Raw genomic sequence first — 22,822 nt, 5'->3', positions numbered from 1 at the left:
GGAACGCCGAATCTAGGCGCGCACCGCCAAAAGGCAAAGCCATAGTTACGAATGAAGATATTGATATGTGCTCATTACCAAAGACGAATTCGACAATCGGCCTCCAATTTTAGTTTAAAGAAGTCATAGATTTGCTTTTTGGGTGCATGTGACCCTATCTTTGTTCCAATGATTCATCTTATTATCTCAATGTTATTTTGTTTTGAAGTCGTATCACTTTGACTGCGATGTTTCACTCTATTTTTTTGCGGTTATGAATGAAATGTTACTTTGGTAAAAAAAAATAAGTAAATAAAACAAAAATATTTTCTAAAGAGCATTTAGTATTCAATTCGTCCATGCTCATGAAATGTTCTTTTATTGCACACGTGACACGTAATCCATTTCATAAAAATGGTAGAAGTTTAATTACTTGATAAAAATATATGTATTTTAATAATGTTATTTGTCCCACAAATGTTTGAACTGTTGTGATCAATTGCTAGTTTACCCAGTTATGGAATTAGTGCTTTCAAATCACCCAGAAAGTGCAATTAATCAGATATGCAAAGACAAACTCGACAGGCTACATTGGACATAATGACAACGGAATTCAATTCCATTTTTCGGGATAGATTTTTGAATACGAACGAACTGCCCAAAAAAGGGACGTAGGTTAATTATAAGATCGGGTGTTTTACTTTAGAATCACAGCCAGTTTCAAAGTTCATGAGAGCACTCAAGTCGTATTTCGGCGACTCAATTTCTATCTTCTTCGCAATAGAGATTAGAAGGTATCTCCAGCCAGATTTCATGGATTAGATAGTTTAAGCAACATTTCTCGTACGTGAAATTCACTCTTAATTGACCCTTCCTATAGATTAAGCATCCTCAAAATTGGAAATTTTTTCAAAAAGTCTTAATCCTATTATAAGGCAACCGATTCAATCCTAAACTTTTCTGTTGTGCCTATCTAATTTTAAACCTTTTAACAATTTGTGATTTTAATCCTAACCTTTTAATTGTGCAAATTTAGTCATGAGCATTTTAATGATTTACCAATTTAATCCTAAACAATTTAACGATTTGTCAATTTAGTCATTTCGACTAATTTTGATCGGAAATAGCTAACATTGCGATATAGTCGGCATGGGCCTTCCTACGTGACATGGCCAGCATTGATGTGGACAATTTTGTATTTACTTACTTTTTTGATTTATTATTTTTTTTTTCATTTTTTCCTTTTCCCTCCCGTCACCTTAGATGAGGCCCGCTCTTGCTGGATCGGGCAAGGGCAACGCTCGATTGAGACCAACAACCTCCCCTAGCCATGGCTGTCGGCCGTTCTATGTAGCAAGCCCGGAGCTAACTAGACCGTCACGTCAGCAATTTCTTATCAAAATTAGCTAAAATGACTAAATTGACAAATCTTTAAATAAAATTGGAACTAAATTGGCAAATCGTCAAAATGTTCAGAACTAAATAGGCACAATTGAAAAGTTTAGGACTAAATCGGTCGCCGTATTTAAGATTTTTTCGACAATTTTTCCCCTGTCAAAACAATTTATGAGCACATTTTCTAACATTTCTTGTTCACCGACATATTTGCACGTATGGGACACAAGTACAAACGATCTAACAAAATATTTACGTCCTTATCAACAGCACACGATTTTTCATAAAACTTTACCATCATCCTTCGCCTATAGCTCTATCCAATATATCATATCGCTAGGGACACAACGGTTGATAAATATCGACAATATACATCTAATACGATTTTAGGTATTTTGGTGGAATTTCAACAAATGATACTAATGCTCCGTTTGTTTCACGGAAAATATGACATTTCCGGAAAATATTTTCCAAGAAGTCATTTTCCAGGAAAATGACTTCTTTTTCCGATGTTTGGCAAAAACTTGAAAAAGTTCCAGAAAATACTTTCCACCGTTTGGTAAGGAAAATTCGTCTTATTTTAAGTTCGGAAACTTGATTATATTAATTTTTTAATTAATGCCCTTCTGATAGCAATTTCATGAAAAAAGTTTAATTTGGCAATTTCGATGAATTCTGACTTGAAGTTCAAAGGTGCAATTTTTTGGATTTTCTTTTTATGATTTTTTTTTATATTTTGAAATTAAAAAATAAAGGAAATTAAAGTGAATTGGTTCAAGGTTACCTTTCAGAATTTGAAACAATATCAAATCAATTCAATCCTACTTGCGGATAGGGTCGGCGATGGTGCGAATGGCGGTGTCTCAAGCGAAGGAGCCTCACGGTTCATGGTGAGTTCAGGGGATGCTTCGGCAATCTCAAATCAAAATCAATTCCGTATATCAACTTATTGCACCCACGGAAATTGCCACCTTGCAAGGCGGGGGACTCGCAACCGTGCTCTCTATTGTGGCCGTGAAGTCTTCAATGAATTTTCACGGCCTCAAAAGTCTCCCGTGATCAGAATCTGCGGGAAGAGTCTCCCGGTTGTCGTCACCGCTTAGTAAGGGAGCTCATGGGTGATCGCTATGAATCGTTTTCTCGGCGAATGTTCACCATCGGGCAAACTTGTGAAAATAGAGAGAATGGAGCTTCGCTTGGCAGTTAGTAAAAGTGTGAGAACAGAGGGAGAGAGATGCACCTCTAATTTTTGTGGAAACAAATGAAGGTGGTCCCCGTCGACTACGCTGCGGAGGTCTCGCACCGCCTCCCGGAGGCTACCCTTGGCGGCGACTCGAAATCGACCTTTGAATGCCTTGTCGACCCACTCGTCGACATCAACTACGTTGAGACGGTGAGCCTCAAGACCGGAAGGCCGACGTCATCCCGCACCGCGAGTCCGCGGCCGAGCTCTGCGTGGAGCACGAGAAGTTCGGGACGGACATCACAACTTTGTTCCTCGCTATAGCTTTCCTTGCTTGAGGTTGGAGCCACTAGCCGAGGCCGTGGCCGGCAACCCGCCGAGAGAGAAGAAGGAATACTAAAAAAAAAAAGACAAAAAAAATAAATAAATAAAGTAAATAAAAAAATAGATTTTATTTGAAAAATAAAAAATGAAATTTTTGAATTTTGAAAAAATAAATGAAAAATGAAAAGAAAGCAAAAAAATAATTAAAAAGAAAAAAATAGTTGAAAGAGAGGAGGAATGAAAAGTGTGGAAAATGTTTTCCTCTTCTCTAAATGAGGAAATCATTTTCCTTAGTTTTAGAAGGTTTTTTTTGTTGACCGGAAAATATTTTCCATTGACCGCTCATTTTCCGCCCCCCAAACACCGGAAATTGCGGAAAATGTTTTCCGGAAAAATATTTTCCGTGAAACAAACGGAGCCTAAAGCGGATCCAATTTCCGTACAAGTCTTATCTTTCTCGTTTGAATGAAAGCATGTGCAACACGTCGAGTTAAGGGGTTTTCTTTACTACGGGAGAAATTGTCAAAAAAAATCCTAAATTTATTACACTTTCGTATCCAAACGAAACGCGAGGTTGTACATTCGAATCCTCTTCTCCATAGAAAAATTGTTGCAGAAAATCTTAAACCTATTGTACTTTTGTAAATTCAGTCCTAAATCTTTTAATTTTGTCAATTAATTTTTAAAATTTTTCACGTTTCACCAATTGAGTGCATCTAGTCAATTTTGGCTGAAAATCGCTAACGTGGACGCTGGTCATCCTACGTGCATAGCCGATGCAAGCATGGACAATTTCATCAATATTTTAATTTTTTTTCAATTAGTTTTTAATTTTTTTTCTTTGTTTTTTTTTTTTTCTGATGTGGCTAGTGAGGGTCGTAGCCCTTGCCCGTGCCAACGAGGGCATCACAGCCGTGACCAACACCCCATGACCCTCGCATGGTGGCCGGCGAGGGTATATTAAAATATGAAAACTTATCCACGTCGGCCGTGCCAAGTAGGACGGCCGATTAGCGTTCATATCAATGATTTCTCGCCAAAATTGACCATATGTACTCAATTGACAAAACATGAAAATGTTTAGATTCAACTTACAAAATTAAACGGTTTGGGATTGAACTTGCAAAAAGTATAATAGATTTATGATTTTTTGGACAATTATTCTCTGGAGAAGAGGATTCGAATGTTCGACCTCGCACTTCGTTCGGACACAATGTTTCAATGGTTCTACGCTATGTCGATGATTCTTTCTTTATTCCTTTCATCACAAAATTCAAAATCATGAATCGATTTTTCCATGACAGCACACGTACATCAGTACACCTCGCGGGGAATTATAAATTAGGAGCACCATCAAGCTTTTGCTTCATCGAATGCATGTATGGGAAAACATCATTATATCCTACGACGATGTGATAGGCGGATGAGATGAGTTTCCGCGCGTTTAATGATGTTTTTTTTTTCCTTCATTTTTTTTTTCCATTGGTGATGGTGTAAAGGCCCGATTTCGCTGGAGACTTAACCTTGGAGCTGACACTGTCTAGCATGCGCACGTGCATGTCCGGGGATGGGCACGTGCGGTCAAAAGGTCGGAGGGGGGAAGGACGTGTCAGACCACGTGGAAGATGTCGGGAGGTTGGCATCGGAACTTGGTCAGCCTTATCTCTCTATCTCCCCCTCCGCCACTCTGGCTTAAATCCCGGCGCCCTTCGATCCCCCACAAAAAAAAAAAAAAAAATCCCCTGTCGTCAAATAATCAAGCAATACACCGCAAATGCAGCAACCAATAGAAACGAAGGGTGGAAAAAAAAAATAGAAATAAAATAATCAAGGGCCTAATAATAAAAGTAGTATTAACTATAAGCACAAGAATTTATGTCCCTATTGATCAACCAAAGAAAAACTTAATGAGTATCTCGAAAAATATAATAATATAGGAATGGAAAGTTGGTAAATCTTTTCAAGAAATAATCCCTTTTAACAGCCAAGTTGAATTCTCTTTATTATTTTCCGACAACCTTTTTATGTATCGTTTTACAGGTGAATTTACTAGGAATTGCTTTAGTTAATAATCTGAATCACTTACGGGTAAATGACGAATTCAGACAAAGAGAAAGGAGAAAGAAACCCTAGTTTTTGTTTGTCGCTAAAAGGACCCGCAAGAACAGTTTGCGAGAACCCCGTCCGCAGAATTATGGAGGCAAGCGAGAGCGGGACGTTCATGCACGGAACGATTCCGCGGTGACGCACCGCCCACCAAAATCGGGGAGAATCCAAGAGAGACTCCCATCTTTGGAAAGCTCCTTTCGGTCAATTCTGAAACAACACACATTTGTCAGAGTCAAGTTGCTTATGTGGTCGACAGCGAGTGACCGATTAGATTTTTGCCTTGAACGGCATTTCGTGTCTGTTCAACCAATTCGTTCGCAGCCCACCATCGGTGACGCACACGCACACGCAGACTTCAGCATTGCGGCTGCACCATTACTGCATGAAGTGCCCTTTCTATCTTTCCAAGGGTCGGGTTTGATTTGATCGAGCGGCAGGAAGATGTCTCCCATGTTTTGAACTCTACTTTTCTGGGGGTACCGTCTGTTAAACTTCCTTGCGAGTGACGATTTTGGATGAAGGTTGGTGACTTGTTAATCATGCGTGTCTAGGGTTTAATAAGTTGGATAAGCAGCAGCTTTTTTTCCATCTTGGAACCATTTTTCCATGAAGATTGTCGTCGTAAAATGTTGAAGACATACAGTTCTGTTCTGTTCCGTTCCGTCCTACCAAAAAATTGTTTGAGAAGTGTAGTTCTGTTTTCGTCCTACCAAGCTAATTTTGACAATTGGAAAGGGACTATCCCAATCACATCACAACTCGACCACGCAAATACCAAGTTGCAAAGCACTTACTTAGTAATTAGCTGGCTAGGGACTAGGGTTATCAATCCATCTTAACGTGCACGACTTTTCTGGCCGTGGCGTCTTCACACAGCCGCACAAATGGACGCGACGTCAGAAGGCTCACAAAAGGGAGAAAAAGAAGAAAAGAAAAAAAAACCAAAATCTTCTTCCGAATAATTCCATATATAAATAAGTCTATGTACCTTTGTTTGGGTCGTCTGGTGATAGGCCTTGGAAATGGTTTCAACTCGCCATTGATCGAGTGCATGGTTTGACAAGGGACGAGTACTCTTCTCCAACGTGACTGTGCCTAAACGAGATCCAAACGGTGTGATTGATCAAGCCTCGAAGCCACCATCTTGTCCCTAATTATCGTCCCTAAATACCTTAAACCAAGCATTAAGGTATTGACCTCGGCGAGCGTTATCGGCCGGAGACGTCCGTAGCAAAATGCACGACCTTACGGCAAAAGCATCTTTAAGGAGAGCCACGCTCATGCACGCCAGGATGCGGTACATCATTGAACATTTACTCGGCGCGCGTCCTCGACGTATCGATGAAATTCATGAGTCGACATGCATAAAATATAATAATTACTCACACTTTGACTATCTTTTCACACAACATTAAAGAGATTTAAAAACTTAATTCGTCTTTTAAAAAGAAAGCCAGAAAACTTTCTTGGAAGGTTGATTATACTATCATCAAGCATCTACGGGCGATAATGTTGTATTCCAAGTCCCGGGCTTTCAAGATTTTTAATCTTCATTCATAGATCAGGGGGCACCAAATAGTTTCATCAATGACATGCAATGTCAGCATCCAATCCCAACCCCAAGTTGGGTTTGGGGTAGGTTCGACATTGGGTCTGACGTGGCGCAGTGCGTGCCAGGTGGCACGTCAAATCGCACGTTTTAGTCCACCTCCGTGGGGCCCCCGCCGCTCGGTGGTCGTGTGTCCCTTCGCCTCCACGACAGCGACCCCCGAACACTTCGATTCTCCCAAAAAACGCATCGTGCGCGTCCATTCTTCGCGGCACTCCACAGTAAAGATTTGAAGCACATGTTTGGAGTGGTTTTGTGAGGAATGGGATGGGTCCCCCCATTCTCAAATCCCCCCCTTTTAATTTGCATACGAACCTCCCTTTAACTACTGTAACGAATTTGGACAGCTAAAGAGTCAAGAGACCGATTTACTAAGAAATGAATGAACGAGAAATATTTTCATTTTTTATGAAAATGTATGGACATAAGATGTTGTCGATAATGAAGCATTTTTCATCGACTGATTATCTCTAGCGATTATTTTTAGAGAAATATTTTTCGGATGATTCGTTCTTCGCCGAACAAGCTGAGCCTTTGATATTTAATGAAATCCGCGAATAGATAGAGTCATAAATCCATATCCTTAGGAGTCATTACTTTAGGCAGAAAAATGGACCACCTCAAGGATATGTATTAATTTAGGAGAAAGAACCGTGAATAGGTTATTCTATTAAATTCCACTGGATAAGAGAGTAGTTCAAGCGAGATCGACGCAATGATATAGTTTGTGCACTTTGTCATGGTATATACAAATGATTATATTCGAAAGTTAGTTATATCCGAACCTCCGTTGTTCTTCTGAGGTTTACAGCCAATCAAGTTTCTTAGCATCTAACATCTAGTTCTTAATTCAATCACGCCCTTCAACTTGAACGGATATGGTGATGAGCGGATGATTAAGGATTAACGGGGAGACCATAGGGCGATATTTGATGTATCGAGACGCGCAACTAACTCGACGCGAGTTGCTAATGCGTGCGCATGCATGCAAAGCCGATATCGTTATGTAGCGGTCCGATGAAAATTAGGATGTGGAGTTTAAGTTGAAATCGCGAGATTCGGGACGCTAATAGCGTTTAAAAACACAGTGATAATTAGAAGTTACAATCGTTGGGGTTTCATTCGAAACTCTCCACGCAAATGGTAAAGTTTGGTTCGTTTATTATAAGGTAAGGTACTTAAACATGTGCGAATCTATTTTAATGGGGTATGTCTGAGAATAGAGGTGGTGATGGCGCTTAAGCAATGGGTTTATTTTAATCTGCCCTTGGTACGGGGGAGCATAGTAAAAGAGATTCCGCGCCATCGAAACCATCCGATGCTGGCTTTAGACCCTTGAATAAAATCTGCCGATGGGATTTTTATAGTGATATCATGTCGCGGGAATTTCAGTGGGACATCGTCCCCATAAAGAAAAAGCCGGTGCTCTCGACCGGGGGGGACCACGGAGCAAATAATGTAAGCTTGCGAAATGTCACTAAACACCATTAGCGCGCCCCTAATTATCGATTAAGTAAAGCACATGATCAAGTTGAGAGGGGCCCACAACCAATGGCCACATGGTCTACACCGACCCCAATTAACTTGTCATATTTCTTCCACAAATCTCTATCAGTCGCCATCACCTTGACAAACGCCATCCATTCACTTCGGATAAAACGGGTTTAGCTCTCTCTTTCTTCTTCTTTTTCTAAGTTTTTGGGTTGACCTTTACCTAATCTCGTGATTAGCATTATTTAAAAGTTGTGGACCAAAAATTCACCCGGACGAGTCTGAAATTGTTCTCTCTACATTCGCCGATCACGCAAGCTGACAATCGCGAACGGGAAGTTGCTGTCCACAAGTCCTTAGCGTCGACCTGTGTCTTTTTTTATTCGCACAAGCAAATGGTGTCCAATGAGTTGCTACGCCTATGTCAAAGGGGTTTCGTACAAAGATGATATCTAAGGTCGTCTAAGATGTTAACGGAGGCCAAGAGAAAAATTGGACTATCGAGAGCAGTCGATGTCCATAAGTCTTGATGTATCGAGACCAAAGCGCTCGTTCTTCCCTTCCCCAAATGGAACTTGGGATCTTTCTACTGTGTCTCAAATTGGAAAAGCAGAACCGGTTGGGAACTTGGGATCCGGATTGTTTTGCGCACTCGTCTTGGTTGTTCCTATATGAAGGAAGATGCCACTGGGAGGACAGGGGCGACACGTGGCGGGGAAGGAGAGGGGGCGTTCACGTGGGCCAAGCCGTCCAACTTGGACAAGTAAGTGGCTGGGGACGGTTGAGGCCAATTAAAGGGCGACAACGTGGAGGGGGAGCATCGAATCCCGTGGATTCAGGCCCAAGGTGGTCCGGGCCCCATCCGCCCATGTGAACATGTCATCGCGCCGTTCGGTGGAGCCCGCACACCCGGACGTCCAATCAGATCCAAAAGCTTCGACAAGCTACGATGACGTCGGCTCAAGTTGGTGCGTTGAGTGAAATTCGAGAAAGGTATAGCCGAAAAGGCAAAACAATAATAATATATATATACACACATAAACATAGATACTCTAAGAAAATATGGTAAACACTATGTATAATATAACCCCGCAAAATTCTTCCGAAGTCATCATGTACATTATTGATGGTATAATGCAAGTTTATTTATCTTTATTCATCATATTCTGGTAATCTGGGTGCTGATGCGGATCTTCCAGTGGAGACACCAAGGCAAAGAGAGCATCGGCCCTGTGGAAGAACAAAAGAGAAACTCACGTCAAAGAGCGTTTACGAGACATCGGATTGGAAAAGAGAGATCAAGCCACCAAAACGAAAACTTCACACCAACTGATAACAAATCACCAATCAGCTAGAACTCATCCATGGCAGTATGGAGGAAAACCAGGTTTCCCAACTCTTAGTAATTCGAAAGTGTAGGGATCCCCTTAATATACCAGACCAGTCCAGTCCACACATCGATGACATAAAAGTGATCTAATCTAAACACTACAACATCGCATGATGAACCAGGACACAAATCATCAAGACAATCTAGGAAAGGAATAGACCGATATCGTGACATTATCTCGATGAGGGTTATCCTAACAGACAAATATCTGCCGCTCAGAGCCACGAACTACAAAACATTTAGCTATCCGAGTGATTACTCATTAGTAAAGATGACATGCTCTAGGTTAAGGCATTTTCATCATCAAGCAAGGGGTAAATGTGCCAAGCCACAATAGCTCAACACCGTTTGTGGGAGAGCTAATTTATTTTTAGATATGAGGCGCCAAGTTCACAATAAAGTTGCAAGAGAGACAAGCTACCTATGAGTTCCAAGCAAATGGAGGTGGCTGAAGGTGGAAGAAGTTATAAGCAAATGGAGGCTAAAACATCTCTTCTTAAGATAATCAGAATTCGATATCACCACAAAAGAATTAAACCATTTCTATCTTGTTCTTCATACATGACATTCTAACAATGGATTCACAGACGTACTCATAGCAACCGAACAGCACTAGCAATGATGATAAAAACAGGTCAAGAGTCTCTCTAACACCAATTTTTGAAATTTTTGGTTTTGAAATTTTTATAGTTTAAGGGAGTGTTGGAACATAAGCATAGGTAACTAATAACAATCTTAAAAATTGCCCAAATATACATTTCTTATAGCAGCAAGCCAGTTGTCAACTGTTAAGGGTCAACGGTGACAACATTAACAACAAGACCTTCATCCCTGTATGCCAGAACCTGAGTTTTTAATAACATAAAATGTTATGAACACACAAAATCACAGTTTATATTAATGCAAAGAGAGATCAATATTAGAAGTAAATTGGCGTAAAAGCTGAGGCCCCTCCAGGTAAATTCAGTGAAAGCACCAATGAATAAGAAACCACTCCTTTCCACGGTAATCTACTGCAGGAACCCAAGGGGTGGATAGTAACAAAGGACATGATGATTGATAACAAAAAGAGACAATTAACAGCATGTAAATGACAACAGGCGAAAGCTGAAAACAGAACTATAACAGCCAAAACTAGGGTTTCTTCCCAATAACAGAGGCTATTAACTACCTATAAATGACACAGGCCAGTCTCACGCAGAATAACCCCCGATAAATTTCTCACCCACCACCCTACCACTCTAATATAGGGTTACAATATCAGATGGCATCTGTAAAATGTCTTAGATTCCGAACATCTATGACTACAAGATAAATGCCAAAACTGGACTGTGCATTAACTCCATTGGCTGGTCAACTTCAGTATATCGTAAAAAGATCTCATCACCAAGAATGAACAGATTTCTTGCACTACACTCCTTTCTTTTCTAACACATGGTTTTTGAAGATATGTGAAAAATTATTAGAATTCCAGTGAGAAAACCAGGCCTTGCCATGACGAAAAAGAAATGACAGTCAAAACAACAAAAAATGCCATGTAAACCCTTCTACTGAAAGAACCAATACGGATTTCCGCAAGTGCTCCTTATCATCCTTTCACCTTAGGATTCTAAGAAATCTACGTACTTCAATTTATGCTTATTTTATTTACACACAACATATCTGATTTAGCTGTGTTCTGCTGATTTAGATAAATTTCAAAATGATAGTGATGGTAAAGCCCAAGTGTTATATTTGGTTATTTATTACCCTCCGTGAACGAACATTGCGGAGGAACCCTTAGGTTGCTTGTTATCCAAGAACTTGTTCAGAAATATTCACTGCAATCGTTTAAATCATGCGGCATGCTTTTTTCCAGTTCTCTAATATGTCGAGCATATAAAAGGAAGGACCTTAATGCCATGCAAACCCACCCACCACTTGTTAAAGCACTGCAACAATTTAGACAGTACCTCTCAAATGAGATGTCCTACATTAAGCAACAATACTAGAGTCCGCATAAAACCATTCATTCAACACAAATCAATGGATGCAAATTGCTTTGTATGTCATCATAATGCCCACAAACATATTTGCACATCCCTAGATTCATCAAAAGCAAAGTAAAGCTGACATTTGCAAATAGAGGATTTTTATGAAAGAAACAAGGTCAGCTTTGCTCATGCCAAACAACTAATGCTACTGCTGCACAAACCTCCTTGTTAGAAAGATAGAATAACCAGCTAATAATTCAGAAACTTGATATACGTTCCACCAAAATTTGACATCAGAGATAGAATGTACTTTGATAAAGGAAAATCAGTCTTCTATTTTCATGATAGTGAACCCATCTGATTTTTCGTATTCAAATGAAAAACTCTCCGAAGATAATCTGTTTCTAGTGAAATCAAACTCTCTCTAGTTTTCACCTAAATGACCTATCATCCAGAAGACATCCCAAAGATCCTTTGCGAGATTTCCTCCTTCCAACACCTATCTAGCATAACACTTAATGCACACCCATTGATTTTCCAACGCAAGGAACCTTTAGAGTCTGAAATTTAATATCCCATACTGGAACTATAACACAATAAATGTTTTTAAAACATATTTGTTTCGATAAATGAGTACCGAGTCACGGATTAGAAGCACCATAAATTAGGTTCAACGATATCTGCCGAGCATACAACGGCAAGTTATTATCAATAACCTAGCTTGCATGGTTAAACAAGTGATGATTTTCCTTACGAAATATTCATGTGAGGTCATCATTACTACTAGATTTATGGACGCAGGAAAACTTTAGAGTCTGAAAGTAAAGATCCCATACCAGAGCCATAACACAATAAATGTTATTGAAACCAATTTGTTTGGATAGTTGAGTACTAAATCATGGATTTGGAGAACCATAAATTAGGTTCACGATGTCTGCTGCGTATCAACATGGCAAGTTATTAACAACCACCAAGCTTGCATGGTTGATTTTACTCATGAATAATCTCATGACGTCATCACAATGCACATAGTGGCACCTCCCAACAACAAACTTGCACAACAGACAGCCATAATTGTGCAGTAGCCTTGTAAATGGAAAATAACAAAAGGAATTAAGACAAATCTGCCACCACCACACCATTTTTTGGCCAAACTAAGCACAACAGGGGCTTTGGTTCTCAAGTATGTAAGTTACAAGCACTCATTATCCACTTGATTCAGAAGACAGTAACCTCAACAGGTTCATGCAGAAGTCATCACACTTTCAAACAGCAAGTCCCAACAATATCAAGGCATACTCAATCAAGAGAAGAACAGACAAATATCAAAACTTCAATCAAAGCTATTTAACCTCAACCACACAAGAGAGCTTGGACTTACTACATACACTGTATATCCAGCTATTCCTTGGGTTTTTCAGTTCTGTTCTTGTTGCCGTATATCAAACCATTTTGCTGCGGACCGACCCAATATTCAGCGTCAGTAGACGACACAAACAGATCCGCATTAGCAAAGGACAACATAACAAGCTAACTAGAACTGATTTATGACCTAGGACTAACCTGGGGATCACCTATAGGCCGGGTCCGTTCGACGAACTTGTAAGGGTCTGAAGCCGCAATAGCCGCCCTCTCCTGCAACCGCAATAACAACACCACTAGAAACCCAATCCTCTCCAACATTCGACTAAACCAAAAGATCAAGGAACAGCTTCGACAGAAATGAGGGAAAAAAACTTAGACTAACCTCTTGCTCGCGCTTGAGGTCGCGAGATGGCTTGACCCAGAGGAAATAGGCTAGGGTCCCAGCAACGACCCAGGAAGCCAGATTGGCGCCGCCTCGGAGGCCGCCTGTCGCATTGCTGACGAACGACCGGACGTTCCCCACCGTTCTCCTCCAGCTGCTCGCCATTGGTGACTGACCTCGCCCCCTACCTCTCTCTCTCTCTCTCTCTCTAGGGTTCCGGAATTTATTTGGCCAGTTATGGAAAGGAGGGAAATTGAAGTAGGTTGGGGATGGGCTTCCAAGTTAGAATTCGAAACCGAAGCAAAGAGACGGGGGGTTTGCGATTCGAAAGTGAAGAGGGAAGGAGGGATTGAAGAATTTCACCGAGCAGAACTACCCAGCTCGCGACGCCGACCCGACATGGAAAGTACGGACTGAGTTTTGCTCTTTCGCTTGTCCGTTCGGCGACCAGAGGCAGAGGGAGTCGGTGAATGCAATCGAACCGAAAATTTCGCAGTTCTTGCGTACGAGGACGCCATGTGTGCACGTATTAAGGCAGGAGGGCAAAAGGAAAGCTCCCTTTTGAGGTGCTCTTGCAAAAAACCTCGTTTTCCTCACGACTACTGTACTAACAATGTTCAAGACAGACAAGTAAGATAGACCGCTTTGTTCCGAAATATTCCGAAACTTTTGTGAGCTTCGACGAGAAAACAACGAAAGATCGCTTTATTTTAATTGTTTGATTAGATCAAGTTCAATGAGACGAGAGGATGAAAAAATTATCAATTATTTATTTATTTATTGTACTTTTATCAATTGAACTCTAAATGTTTAAACTCTAAACTTTTTGATACTTTATTAATTAAGTCTATCCGATTAATTTTAATCGTAAATCACTGACATAGATGCCGAACGTCCGACGTGACACGATCGACGCCGATACGGGCATTTTTTAAATGTTAAATATTTTATTTTTTACTTTAATTTTCTTTTTCCCCCTTTACCATACCTCTCTGTTTTTTTTTTTTTTTTTGGGGGGGCGTCAGCCCTTGTCGGCTCTAGGTGAGGACCGAGAGAAAAAAAAACTTAAAAATAAAAAAAATTAGATAATAAAAAAAATCTAAAAAATATAGAAAAATTAAATATTACCAAAATGTTATTTAGAAATGTCATGCCCCTTAGATAATAAGCAAAGTGTCTTTTCTCGCTCATTAGTGTTAGGATTCGATGCACATACCAAGAATGAAGTAAAGAGTAAAAGCAAGAAAAGAAAATTGAGACACAAGATTTATCCCGATTCACCCTTAAATTAGGCCTACGTCCAATAGACCATTATAATTATCACGTCTCATTATATCACTCAATTACAAACGAAAAAGAGTATATATAACAGTAGTTATTCATTGACGCAAGCCTAAATTACTAATGAAAAATTCTCGATTCAAATTATAAAAGCTCTTTGATGTCCAAAGGGTGCAGTTCCCTTAAGACCCCTATCGAGGCCGCTCTCCTGGACCTTCGCTCGCTTGCTGTAGAGTAGGACTCATGTGTCTTCCTATCAATATGGATTATAAACCTTACCCCAATAGTTAGCGCACCCACTCGTAGCCATAGTTGCTTATTTCAGCCATCTTAGGTAGCTCAACAAGCACTAGCCCTTATATTCGTGAGTAAATAGGGTCTCTCGGTTAAGCCATCTATATGCCGGACTTGTTCAATTGCTGAACCCGAGAATGCCGAGTTTTTGTTATTCATATTGGCTGAAATCCATTTTCAATCGTTGCAAATACGGGAGATGCTACTAAGTGAACTAGCACGTCCCCAATTTTCGATCAAAATTAGCTAAATGGAATCAATTAACAAAACATGAAAAGGTTTATGATTTAATTGGCATAATTGAAAGATTTAAGATTAAATTGATAAAAATGAAACAAGTTTAGAACTTTTTTGATAATTTTATTGTGAAAGAGAATTCATATTTATAAAACATGATCCTAGTTAGACATGGCCACGGGTAGTGAATTGCCGGTTCGGGTTCGTGGCCATGATGGAATCTGAACCGGCCCTTGAAGGGGCGGTTCCGGCTCCGGTTCCGGTTCAGCTTTGGAACCACCGGTTCCGAGCCGGTTTAAGGCCCGATTTTGGTTCCAAATTTTAAATTTAATTTTAGATAATAAATTATGAAATAAAAAAATAAATTATCAATTATAAATTATAATTAAATTGTACATTGTAATCAAATTTGAGGGGAAAAAAGGGAGAGGGAATGGGCTTGAACTTAATGAATTATCATTAAGCGCCTACATGTCTTCTTGGGGATAGAGGAATCAAAGCTCAAGTAGTTCTTTTACCTTTGATAACCCCAACTTACCTCATTGTCAAGCCGGGATTAAGCGGATTGAGAGGATTTGAAAGAATTGAAAGAATTGAGAAATTTTGAGAGAAATTGTGAGAAAAAATAAAAGGGGATGAATGGTATTTATAGGAAATTTAGAAAGAAAAAAAAGTGGGGGGGAGGGGAGTTATAATTGCAACTGCTCGTGATCTTTCCCCTTTTTTTTTGGGCCGGTTCCTAATTTTTAAAAACCGGAACCAACCCCCGAGAGGCCGGGCTGGTTCCAATTCGGAATCGCTGGTCCCGGTCAACGGGCCGATTTCGGACCCAAACCGGCCCGTGGCCATGTCTAATCCTAGTGAGAAAAAGAACGAGTTAGCATGGCGATCCGTACATTATGTTCGTGATGCCACATTCTAGTACAATATTCCATTTTTTTTTGGCTCCCTAAAAATAAGTTCCTGCACGGATTGAACTTAGGCGAGAATTGCACTAAAATCGATCTCGTCAAATGTAGATATATAGCAACTCTTCAAAAAATTGTAGATATACAGGTATATCGAACCCATGGTCACTTCCACATTTGGTGCTTTATAATTAGAAGCATTCGGACAGATAAAAAAGGACCAAATGGAAAATTTGCCCACAGAGAAATGCTATCCTAGTACCCAGTCAGAAACAATCACAGGTTCATCGGCGTTTTGAATATGTAATGATGACCTGGTCCCTTATCTCTATTCCTGCAAAGATGGAGTACTAAAGAAGAGAACAAAAGAAAAATTAAATAAGAAAAAAATCGTCCATAATATCACCAGGCCAGGATATCTCAATAACTAGAAGACGATAACGAGCTGACAATTATAAAGCTGCTAGGACCAATGTTACGCGATCTGGTCCCATGTTACAAACAATCAACAGATTCATGGTCCAGTGGATGCCTTTGGTCCCCAGTTCATATACAACACAAACCCAGACAAACTGACTAAAACGACCTTGACAAATGGCAATCGGGGAACGCGATCAAACGAACCTTGGTGGTCACAGAGTACAAGGTCACAAGAAGATGCAGTAACAACGCAAGGACACAGCAGGGCAGGAGAGAAGCTGGTGTAATGGAACCCGCCATGTCGAGCCCTATGTGTGACCAGGAATCATCTCACATGGGTGCAGCTCTGTGACTTTCTGCCATCTAATTCCTCATTGTGATTAGAGGCTACTAAAGATCTTTTGTCTATATCAACAGACTTTGGTGACATCCCTGCTCGATCTGTTGTACTTCATGTGGCTCTTGACAAGCTGCCCAGCTGCGATGGCAGACAGCAGAGAAAGCTCCCCTGCAAGAACTGAACCGGCTACAATGGTTGCCAGGAGCCTTGCATTAGCTCCAGGGAACTCTTTGCTTGCACCTTTGACGCCAAGCATGTTCAGGCAAGCAGACTGAGATGCAAGCTGAGTTCCACCTCCAACAGTGCCAACCTATAAGGACGAGCATCTGTGGTTATCAAGTATAAGGAAGGACTATAATGTCGCCCCGGCAGTTATGTTAGATTCCCATATATTTAAATGCTGCACAACTTTATGACCATTCTCCTAAGTGCATGGCAAAGTACAAAAAAGGGAATAATCATATTGCAGAGAGCAAAGTGAAAATTTCGAAAACAGACAAGTTCCCCATGTGACTGCTGAAAACAAGCGGATGCATTTCAAGTTCCCGAATATAAGAAGGGAAAGGATTAACGATACAAGCTCTCGATGCTGGAAAAAGAACGCTCAACTACCTCTATGGAAGGCATGGTGACAGATATGTGAAGATCCCTTCCCTCGTTAACAGCTTCCATCATGGTGATGCAATGAGAGCTCTCGACATTCTGAGCTGGATCCTGTCCAGTTGCTATAAATATTGCAGAGACTATGTTGCTCGCATGGGCATTAAAACCACCAAGAGCACCAGCAACTGCGGATCCAGTGAGATTCTTGAGAATGTTGAGTTCGACAAGGGCAGCTACATTGGTTTTCAGCACCTGCTTCACCACATTGTCCTTTAGTAGAGCTTCACAAACTACTGATTTTCCCCGGCCTTCAATCCAGTTCACAGCAGCCGGTTTCTTGTCAGAACAGAAGTTTCCTGCCACGATTGACTGTTAAAGGCAAGAAAGACCCACAAAGGTGCTGACATTGGCAACAAATTGTCGAGTTAAAAACAATAGCACACTTTCAAATTGGACGGACGTAAGGCGAGCCGAGAGAAGTTGCAAAAATGAAAGCTCCAATAAAGACTTTTCTTTCCTTTCACAAGCATATAGCTGCTTGAAGAAAAACAAAGAGAACGGACAAAGTCACATTGTAAATTGAAAAATATCCCTTCATGTCATTTTCCTTAATGATGCTAGTAACATTCAATTATTTCATCAAGAAGTGTAATGTACGTGATTGAGACCTTGACACAGTAACAACACGCTTGAATTTAAAATGCCGTCACTGATTTAACTTCACCCAAAAGCATGATCTACTCAGAGACAGCCAAAGGAAGATGGACTGAAATATCATAAATATTATGAGCAGGAAGGAAAGCCTGCATGCACTGCCAGCAACAGGAAAGATTACAAGAAGTGATAAATTAAATAAAACGGACCATATTAAGCCTAACTCATCATGAAATCAAGAGATGAAGATGGAATCGTATCTGTTCATGATTGAGGAGATAATCATGAAATATGGGACATGTATTTAACATGTAGAGACAAGTAAATCCCATTTGTCAACTGTCAACCATGTGCACATGGGGCTTACTAATGGAAATAGAATGATGCTCCGCACCAGCTCACTGAATGGAAGTAACAACAATGTAGAAACTACCCAGCAAATAGAAGAAAATGCATACACAAAAATATCTAACTTTCTAGGCCTAGTTTGGTATTTCAAGAAGAGTATTAAAATAATGAAAAAACCAGAAAAAAATTGAGAATTACAAATTACCAGAAAATTATCCCCAATCCAAACATGGGGGAGTAGGGGTCCAAGAAAAAGCCAAAGAAACTATGGAGCAAAAGAAGCTTACCAGAGATGCCGATCACATCCATATCTGGGAAATCATTTTGGAGGAACTCCAGGACATTCTGAACCCCTTTGGAGACCATGTTCATCCCCATTGCATCTCCAGTGCTGCAAGTGAACCTCATATACAGATTCTTCCCAGCAATAGAGCACTTTATACACTGAAGCCTCCCAAACCTACTTGATCTGCCACAAAAAAAGAAAAAAAGAAAAAAAAAATGAACGTACAGAATCATGAAAGGAAGTCCTTACATAGCAGTCTTTCTGATGATTTTACTTAATATGACCCAGTTAAGCACGTGGAATTTGATAGAAAGGCAAGCCTCTACAAAGCACCATAGAATCGTGGGTTACATCAACAGAATGTCCGGATTGCATTCCAAATTCGACAAACGGAAAGTCATATACTAGTTTGATGATTCTCAGATCTCCCTCTCCAAATTAAATAGTTATGAATACAAAATCTCGGGTAGCGAGTACAGTTTCTCATCCCTATCATAATTGAAAAAAACCATACTCGGTTAGTAATGACGGTCAACCTCAGCAAATCAGGGACGGATCGATAAAAGAATGACTAGACAAAATAGCAGACAACTAAAGCCACTATACATAGAACTCAATTTCTGAAGCATGAAAGCCCACCAAAAAAGTAAGCAAATCAGAAGAGCTGACCTGTTAAACACAAGTGCCAAGGTATCAAAATTGATCGGATCCTCCAAGAAGAACTTCAACTCCGAGGCTCTCTTCACATCACCGAACCTCACGACTGGCGCTCTCGTCATGCCGTCCCTTAACAGCACGCTCCTCGCTCCCCCAGACGCATAAATCGCCTTACAGCCTCTGTTCGTACTCGCCACCAAGCAACCTTCGGTGGTAGCCATGGGCACATAATACTCGAGTCCATCAAGCAACAATGGTCCTGCAACTCCGACCGGAATCTGCACGTATCCGACCGGCATTTCACAGCACTGCCCCAAAATCGACTCGTAATCAAATCCTTCAAAGGGCAAATCGGCAAGCGACCTCCCAGTCGTTGTCTGCAAAGCCTCGCGCCGAATGAAAACTGCTCTTCTGCAGTTCCCGAGCTTAGAGTCTAGCGAATACGAAGGAATTGTACCGTCCACGACGGATTTGACGATCTCTTCATCTTCGGCAGAGGACAAAGCCGAAATTGCCGGCTCCGGATCAACCGGTTGCGGAAGCGGAGCCACAATGTCCGTACAGCCGAAGCCGCGGTTGACATCGTCGTCGAGGTCCTCCCACGCATCATGAGAGGCGCGCGATATGAAGGACTGGACGAAGCCTATGCCGAAGAAGCCGAGGAGGTAGATGAAGGAGGCGATGAGGGAGACGATGGAGGCGATCTCCGGGAGGGTGACGACGTGGAGGGGGACCGAGTCGCGGATCTTGTCGCGCCACCGGTGAAGGAGGTAGTAGGCGACGGAGAAGAAGAGAGTGAAGAACACCGCGTTGGTCAGGTACAGAGGGAGCGGAAGAGCGTCCGATGCTTTCGGCGGCTCGAGGGGAGGGGAAGATGAAGTGGAGCTTCTTCTCTCGTCGCGGAGGTCGCTTGGCCCGCCGCGCGAGGCGGAGGGGAGTGGTGGTTTAGGTGGCCGCCGGCGGACGTCCATTCGGGAATCCGACAGCGGAAGAAAGTTGAGCTGGAAATGGACGTGGACTTCACTACTGAGCTGCAGAAGAGTGAACGAAGGAAAGAGGGAGTCGCGGAACGTTTAGGCTTTTTGGGAGGTGAAATTTATACACGAGTCCGCGCGGGCATGAAAACATTAAAAAAAACTCGATAAAAAAAATCGAAAAACGTGATAATCTATACTTCTCGTGCATCAGTCAATTAGCAAAGGGGAATTACTTGCATTTTCAGAGATATGATTCCGATATTTCTCATATAGTATATTTTCTAAAACTTGTCACGAAAAAGATGTATTTAGCAAAAGTCCTAAAATTTATCACGAAAATAAATTTGAGTACTACAACTTATAAAAAGTATAATCGAGCTCGAAAAATTATCAAATTGATGCAATCGAGTCTTAAAACTGAAAAAGATATGTTTTGTAGAAGCAATAAAATTTATCATGAAAGTGCAATTGAATTATGAAACTTGTAAAAAGTATAATCAATCCTTAAAACTTGTCAAATTGATGCAATTCAGTCCTAAAACTAAAAAAAAAATATGTTCAATAGAAGTCATAAAATTTGTCACGAAAGTGCAATTGAGTCCTAAAACTTGCAAAAAGTGCATTCAAGCCCTAAAACTCATCAAATTGGTGCAATCGGGTCCTCAAACCCGTCAAATTTATGTAATCGAGTCATTCCATCAACACCATCCAAATTAGCTAACGAAAAATGATGAGGTGGTTTTTTAAAATAGTTTCTCTCTTACGTGGCTAAAACGACTCCGTTTTTTATCTAAATCTGATTTTTAATATAATTTTAATGTAAATTAACTTAAAAAATAAGTATAAAAAAAAAAAAAAAGAACGAAGAAGAAGACAACAGAACCAAGCTGCAAGGGCTTCAAAGCTCTCGTTGCCGCTGCCCCACTACCGTAAAAAAGGGCCGGCGTCGATGGAAAAGTGATCGACGGTGTCACCGGCGCTCACCAATGGATAGCGAGCTCTCTCTCTCTCTCTCTCTCAATTCTCTTGCGACTCTCTACTCCAGCATCTACCTCGTGGAAAATTTGAAGGCTCCGACATGACATCACCGCAGGTAAGCTCCTCAACGGGTCCCCACGTTTCTCGCCGGTCGATTAGATCGCATTTTCTTTTTTCGTGGCCAAATTATTGCTGAATTAATAGCAATTGGATTTTCTCTTTGCTTCTAGCTCGTACAGTTTCAAATTCGACGCATTCTTCATGGATTGGGCGATTGGAGATATTCGCCATTCGGTTGCCCCCCGCGTGAAATCACAAAGCGAGAGCATCGACGCATTCTTACAAGATTCTCGCGATTGTGCTCTTTGGTTATGTTGATGGTCGCCGGCCCTCGGCCAAGGATCGGCGATCCCCATCAACCACTTCCCCACCATCGCCGGCCTTTTCCGGCGACGGTGGGGCAGCAAGCTCCAGCCGCCGGTTTTGTTGTCTTCTTTTTCATTCTTTTTTCAGTTTAGCTTATTTTTCAATTAATTTAAATAAAAATTATATTAAAAATCAGATTCGGACTAAACCGACGTCGTTTTACCCACGTCACCACTTAAAAGAGTGAATAATTTAAAAAGCCATGTCAATGTTTTTCATTAGCCAATTTGGATGGAATTAACGGAAAGTTTTGATTGCAAAAATTTGGCAAGTTTTACGACTCGATTACATTTTTTTGTAAATTTTAAGATTCAATTGCATTTTTGTGACAATTTTTAAAACTTATAGTGAACATATTCCTAAAAATAAATTTAAAATTTAAAATAAATAACACAATAAAAATTATTTAAAAATTCGATGACTAAATTCTTTTTTTTTTTTTGCAAAGTCATCAAATTAAAATCATTTTTCAAATGAGATTCAAAAATTGAAAAACGTTTTCAGACACATTTCACTAAACAAAGAAAAACTAATTATTTTCTTGAAAAGTCACGTCCTAGAAACTTTTTTCATTTAGCATGGAATTTTTCACAAAACAAACACATTCTAATAAACATCCGGCTTTTTTTTATTAAAAAAAAAAGTCCGGCTTTTGAATTCCGATATATTTTCAATTTTAGTCCTAAAATATTGAAATTTTCAAAATTGACTCAGTGCATGTCGAGATTTTTTATTCACATGTCGTTACGTGTCCAAGAAAATTGCCACATTTCGGAGCATGCCGGATGCGTGTTAGATATCGATACGTAAATCCCGCAAAGTAAAGTGTTTGTTCGACTCGCGTTCGACACCGACACGAAGAGTGTCCGTGCTTGGTCTCGAAAAGGCGAATAGCCAAACGGGCTGTCCGATCGACCTTTTGAATTGTAGTTAATGGGCGTGAGATGTCAATCAAGAAAGCAATGGCGGAAGATTCAAGTTCCTTCATGTGCGCGAGCTTTTGATTTTCTAGAAAGAGCGAGCACTCTTTTGCTTTTGATGCATTTGACAGGCACGGGATTCTAGACCAATCGAACTATAAGTTATTACAACGTACACAATCGGAATCTTTCAACAACAGCATCAATTATTGGCAAATCAATAATTAGATTGTCGTTTGGCACGATCCACCCGATTAACCGCTTGATGGCTATATATGAAACAAAGGCGATTG

General features: G+C 40.6%; 2 protein-coding genes across 4 annotated transcripts in view; both read right to left on the bottom strand.

Moving 5' to 3' along the window:
* Window positions 1-9,141: 9,141 nt before the first annotated feature.
* Window positions 9,142-21,237, bottom strand: LOC115740142. Of its 2 annotated transcripts, XM_048273645.1 has the most exons (5): window positions 21,204-21,237; window positions 13,201-13,410; window positions 13,017-13,088; window positions 12,835-12,908; window positions 9,142-9,320 (listed from the first exon to the last, which is right to left on the bottom strand). In XM_048273645.1, exons 2-4 carry the CDS (start codon window positions 13,363-13,365, stop codon window positions 12,855-12,857), a joined length of 291 nt encoding a protein of 96 aa, XP_048129602.1. In that variant the 5' UTR covers window positions 13,366-13,410; window positions 21,204-21,237; the 3' UTR covers window positions 9,142-9,320; window positions 12,835-12,854. The 2 variants fall into 2 exon arrangements, with proteins under 2 accessions (XP_048129602.1, XP_030529428.1); XM_030673568.2 differs by lacking the exons at window positions 9,142-9,320; window positions 21,204-21,237 and adding an exon at window positions 10,629-11,562 and having other exon boundaries at window positions 13,201-13,391.
* The window catches only part of LOC115740130 (3-hydroxy-3-methylglutaryl-coenzyme A reductase 1), a 20,654-nt gene continuing 14,126 nt past the window's right edge, over window positions 16,295-22,822 (bottom strand). The window contains exons 2-5 of one of the 2 annotated variants that reach the window (XM_048273640.1): window positions 19,241-20,259; window positions 18,573-18,754; window positions 17,293-17,639; window positions 16,295-16,990 (exon numbers count right to left, since the gene is read on the bottom strand). In XM_048273640.1, coding sequence (XP_048129597.1) covers window positions 16,751-16,990; window positions 17,293-17,639; window positions 18,573-18,754; window positions 19,241-20,199 — 1,728 coding nt within the window. In that variant the 5' untranslated portion in view covers window positions 20,200-20,259 and the 3' untranslated portion in view covers window positions 16,295-16,750. Of the gene's footprint in view, window positions 16,991-17,292; window positions 17,640-18,572; window positions 18,755-19,240; window positions 20,302-22,822 lie in introns of those variants that run through there. The other variant, XM_048273639.1, reaches the window with a different exon arrangement.

The sequence above is a fragment of the Rhodamnia argentea genome, chromosome 2, assembly GCF_020921035.1.
Source record: "Rhodamnia argentea isolate NSW1041297 chromosome 2, ASM2092103v1, whole genome shotgun sequence".
Taxonomy (NCBI): Eukaryota; Viridiplantae; Streptophyta; class Magnoliopsida; order Myrtales; family Myrtaceae; genus Rhodamnia; species Rhodamnia argentea.
The sequence above is the reverse complement of the archived record's forward strand: the minus strand, read 5'-3'. Positions and strand labels throughout refer to the sequence as shown.

Bases quoted from the DNA above. Each gene is read 5' to 3' on its own strand.
- LOC115740142 (XM_048273645.1), bottom strand. From the start codon at position 13,365: ATGGCGAGCAGCTGGAGGAGAACGGTGGGGAACGTCCGGTCGTTCGTC. The intron at 13,089-13,200 runs GTTAGTCTAAGT...TTGCGGTTGCAG, and splicing joins ACCTCAAGCGCGAGCAAGAG to GAGAGGGCGGCTATTGCGGC. The intron at 12,909-13,016 runs GTTAGTCCTAGG...GTCGGTCCGCAG, and splicing joins GGCCTATAGGTGATCCCCAG to CAAAATGGTTTGATATACGG.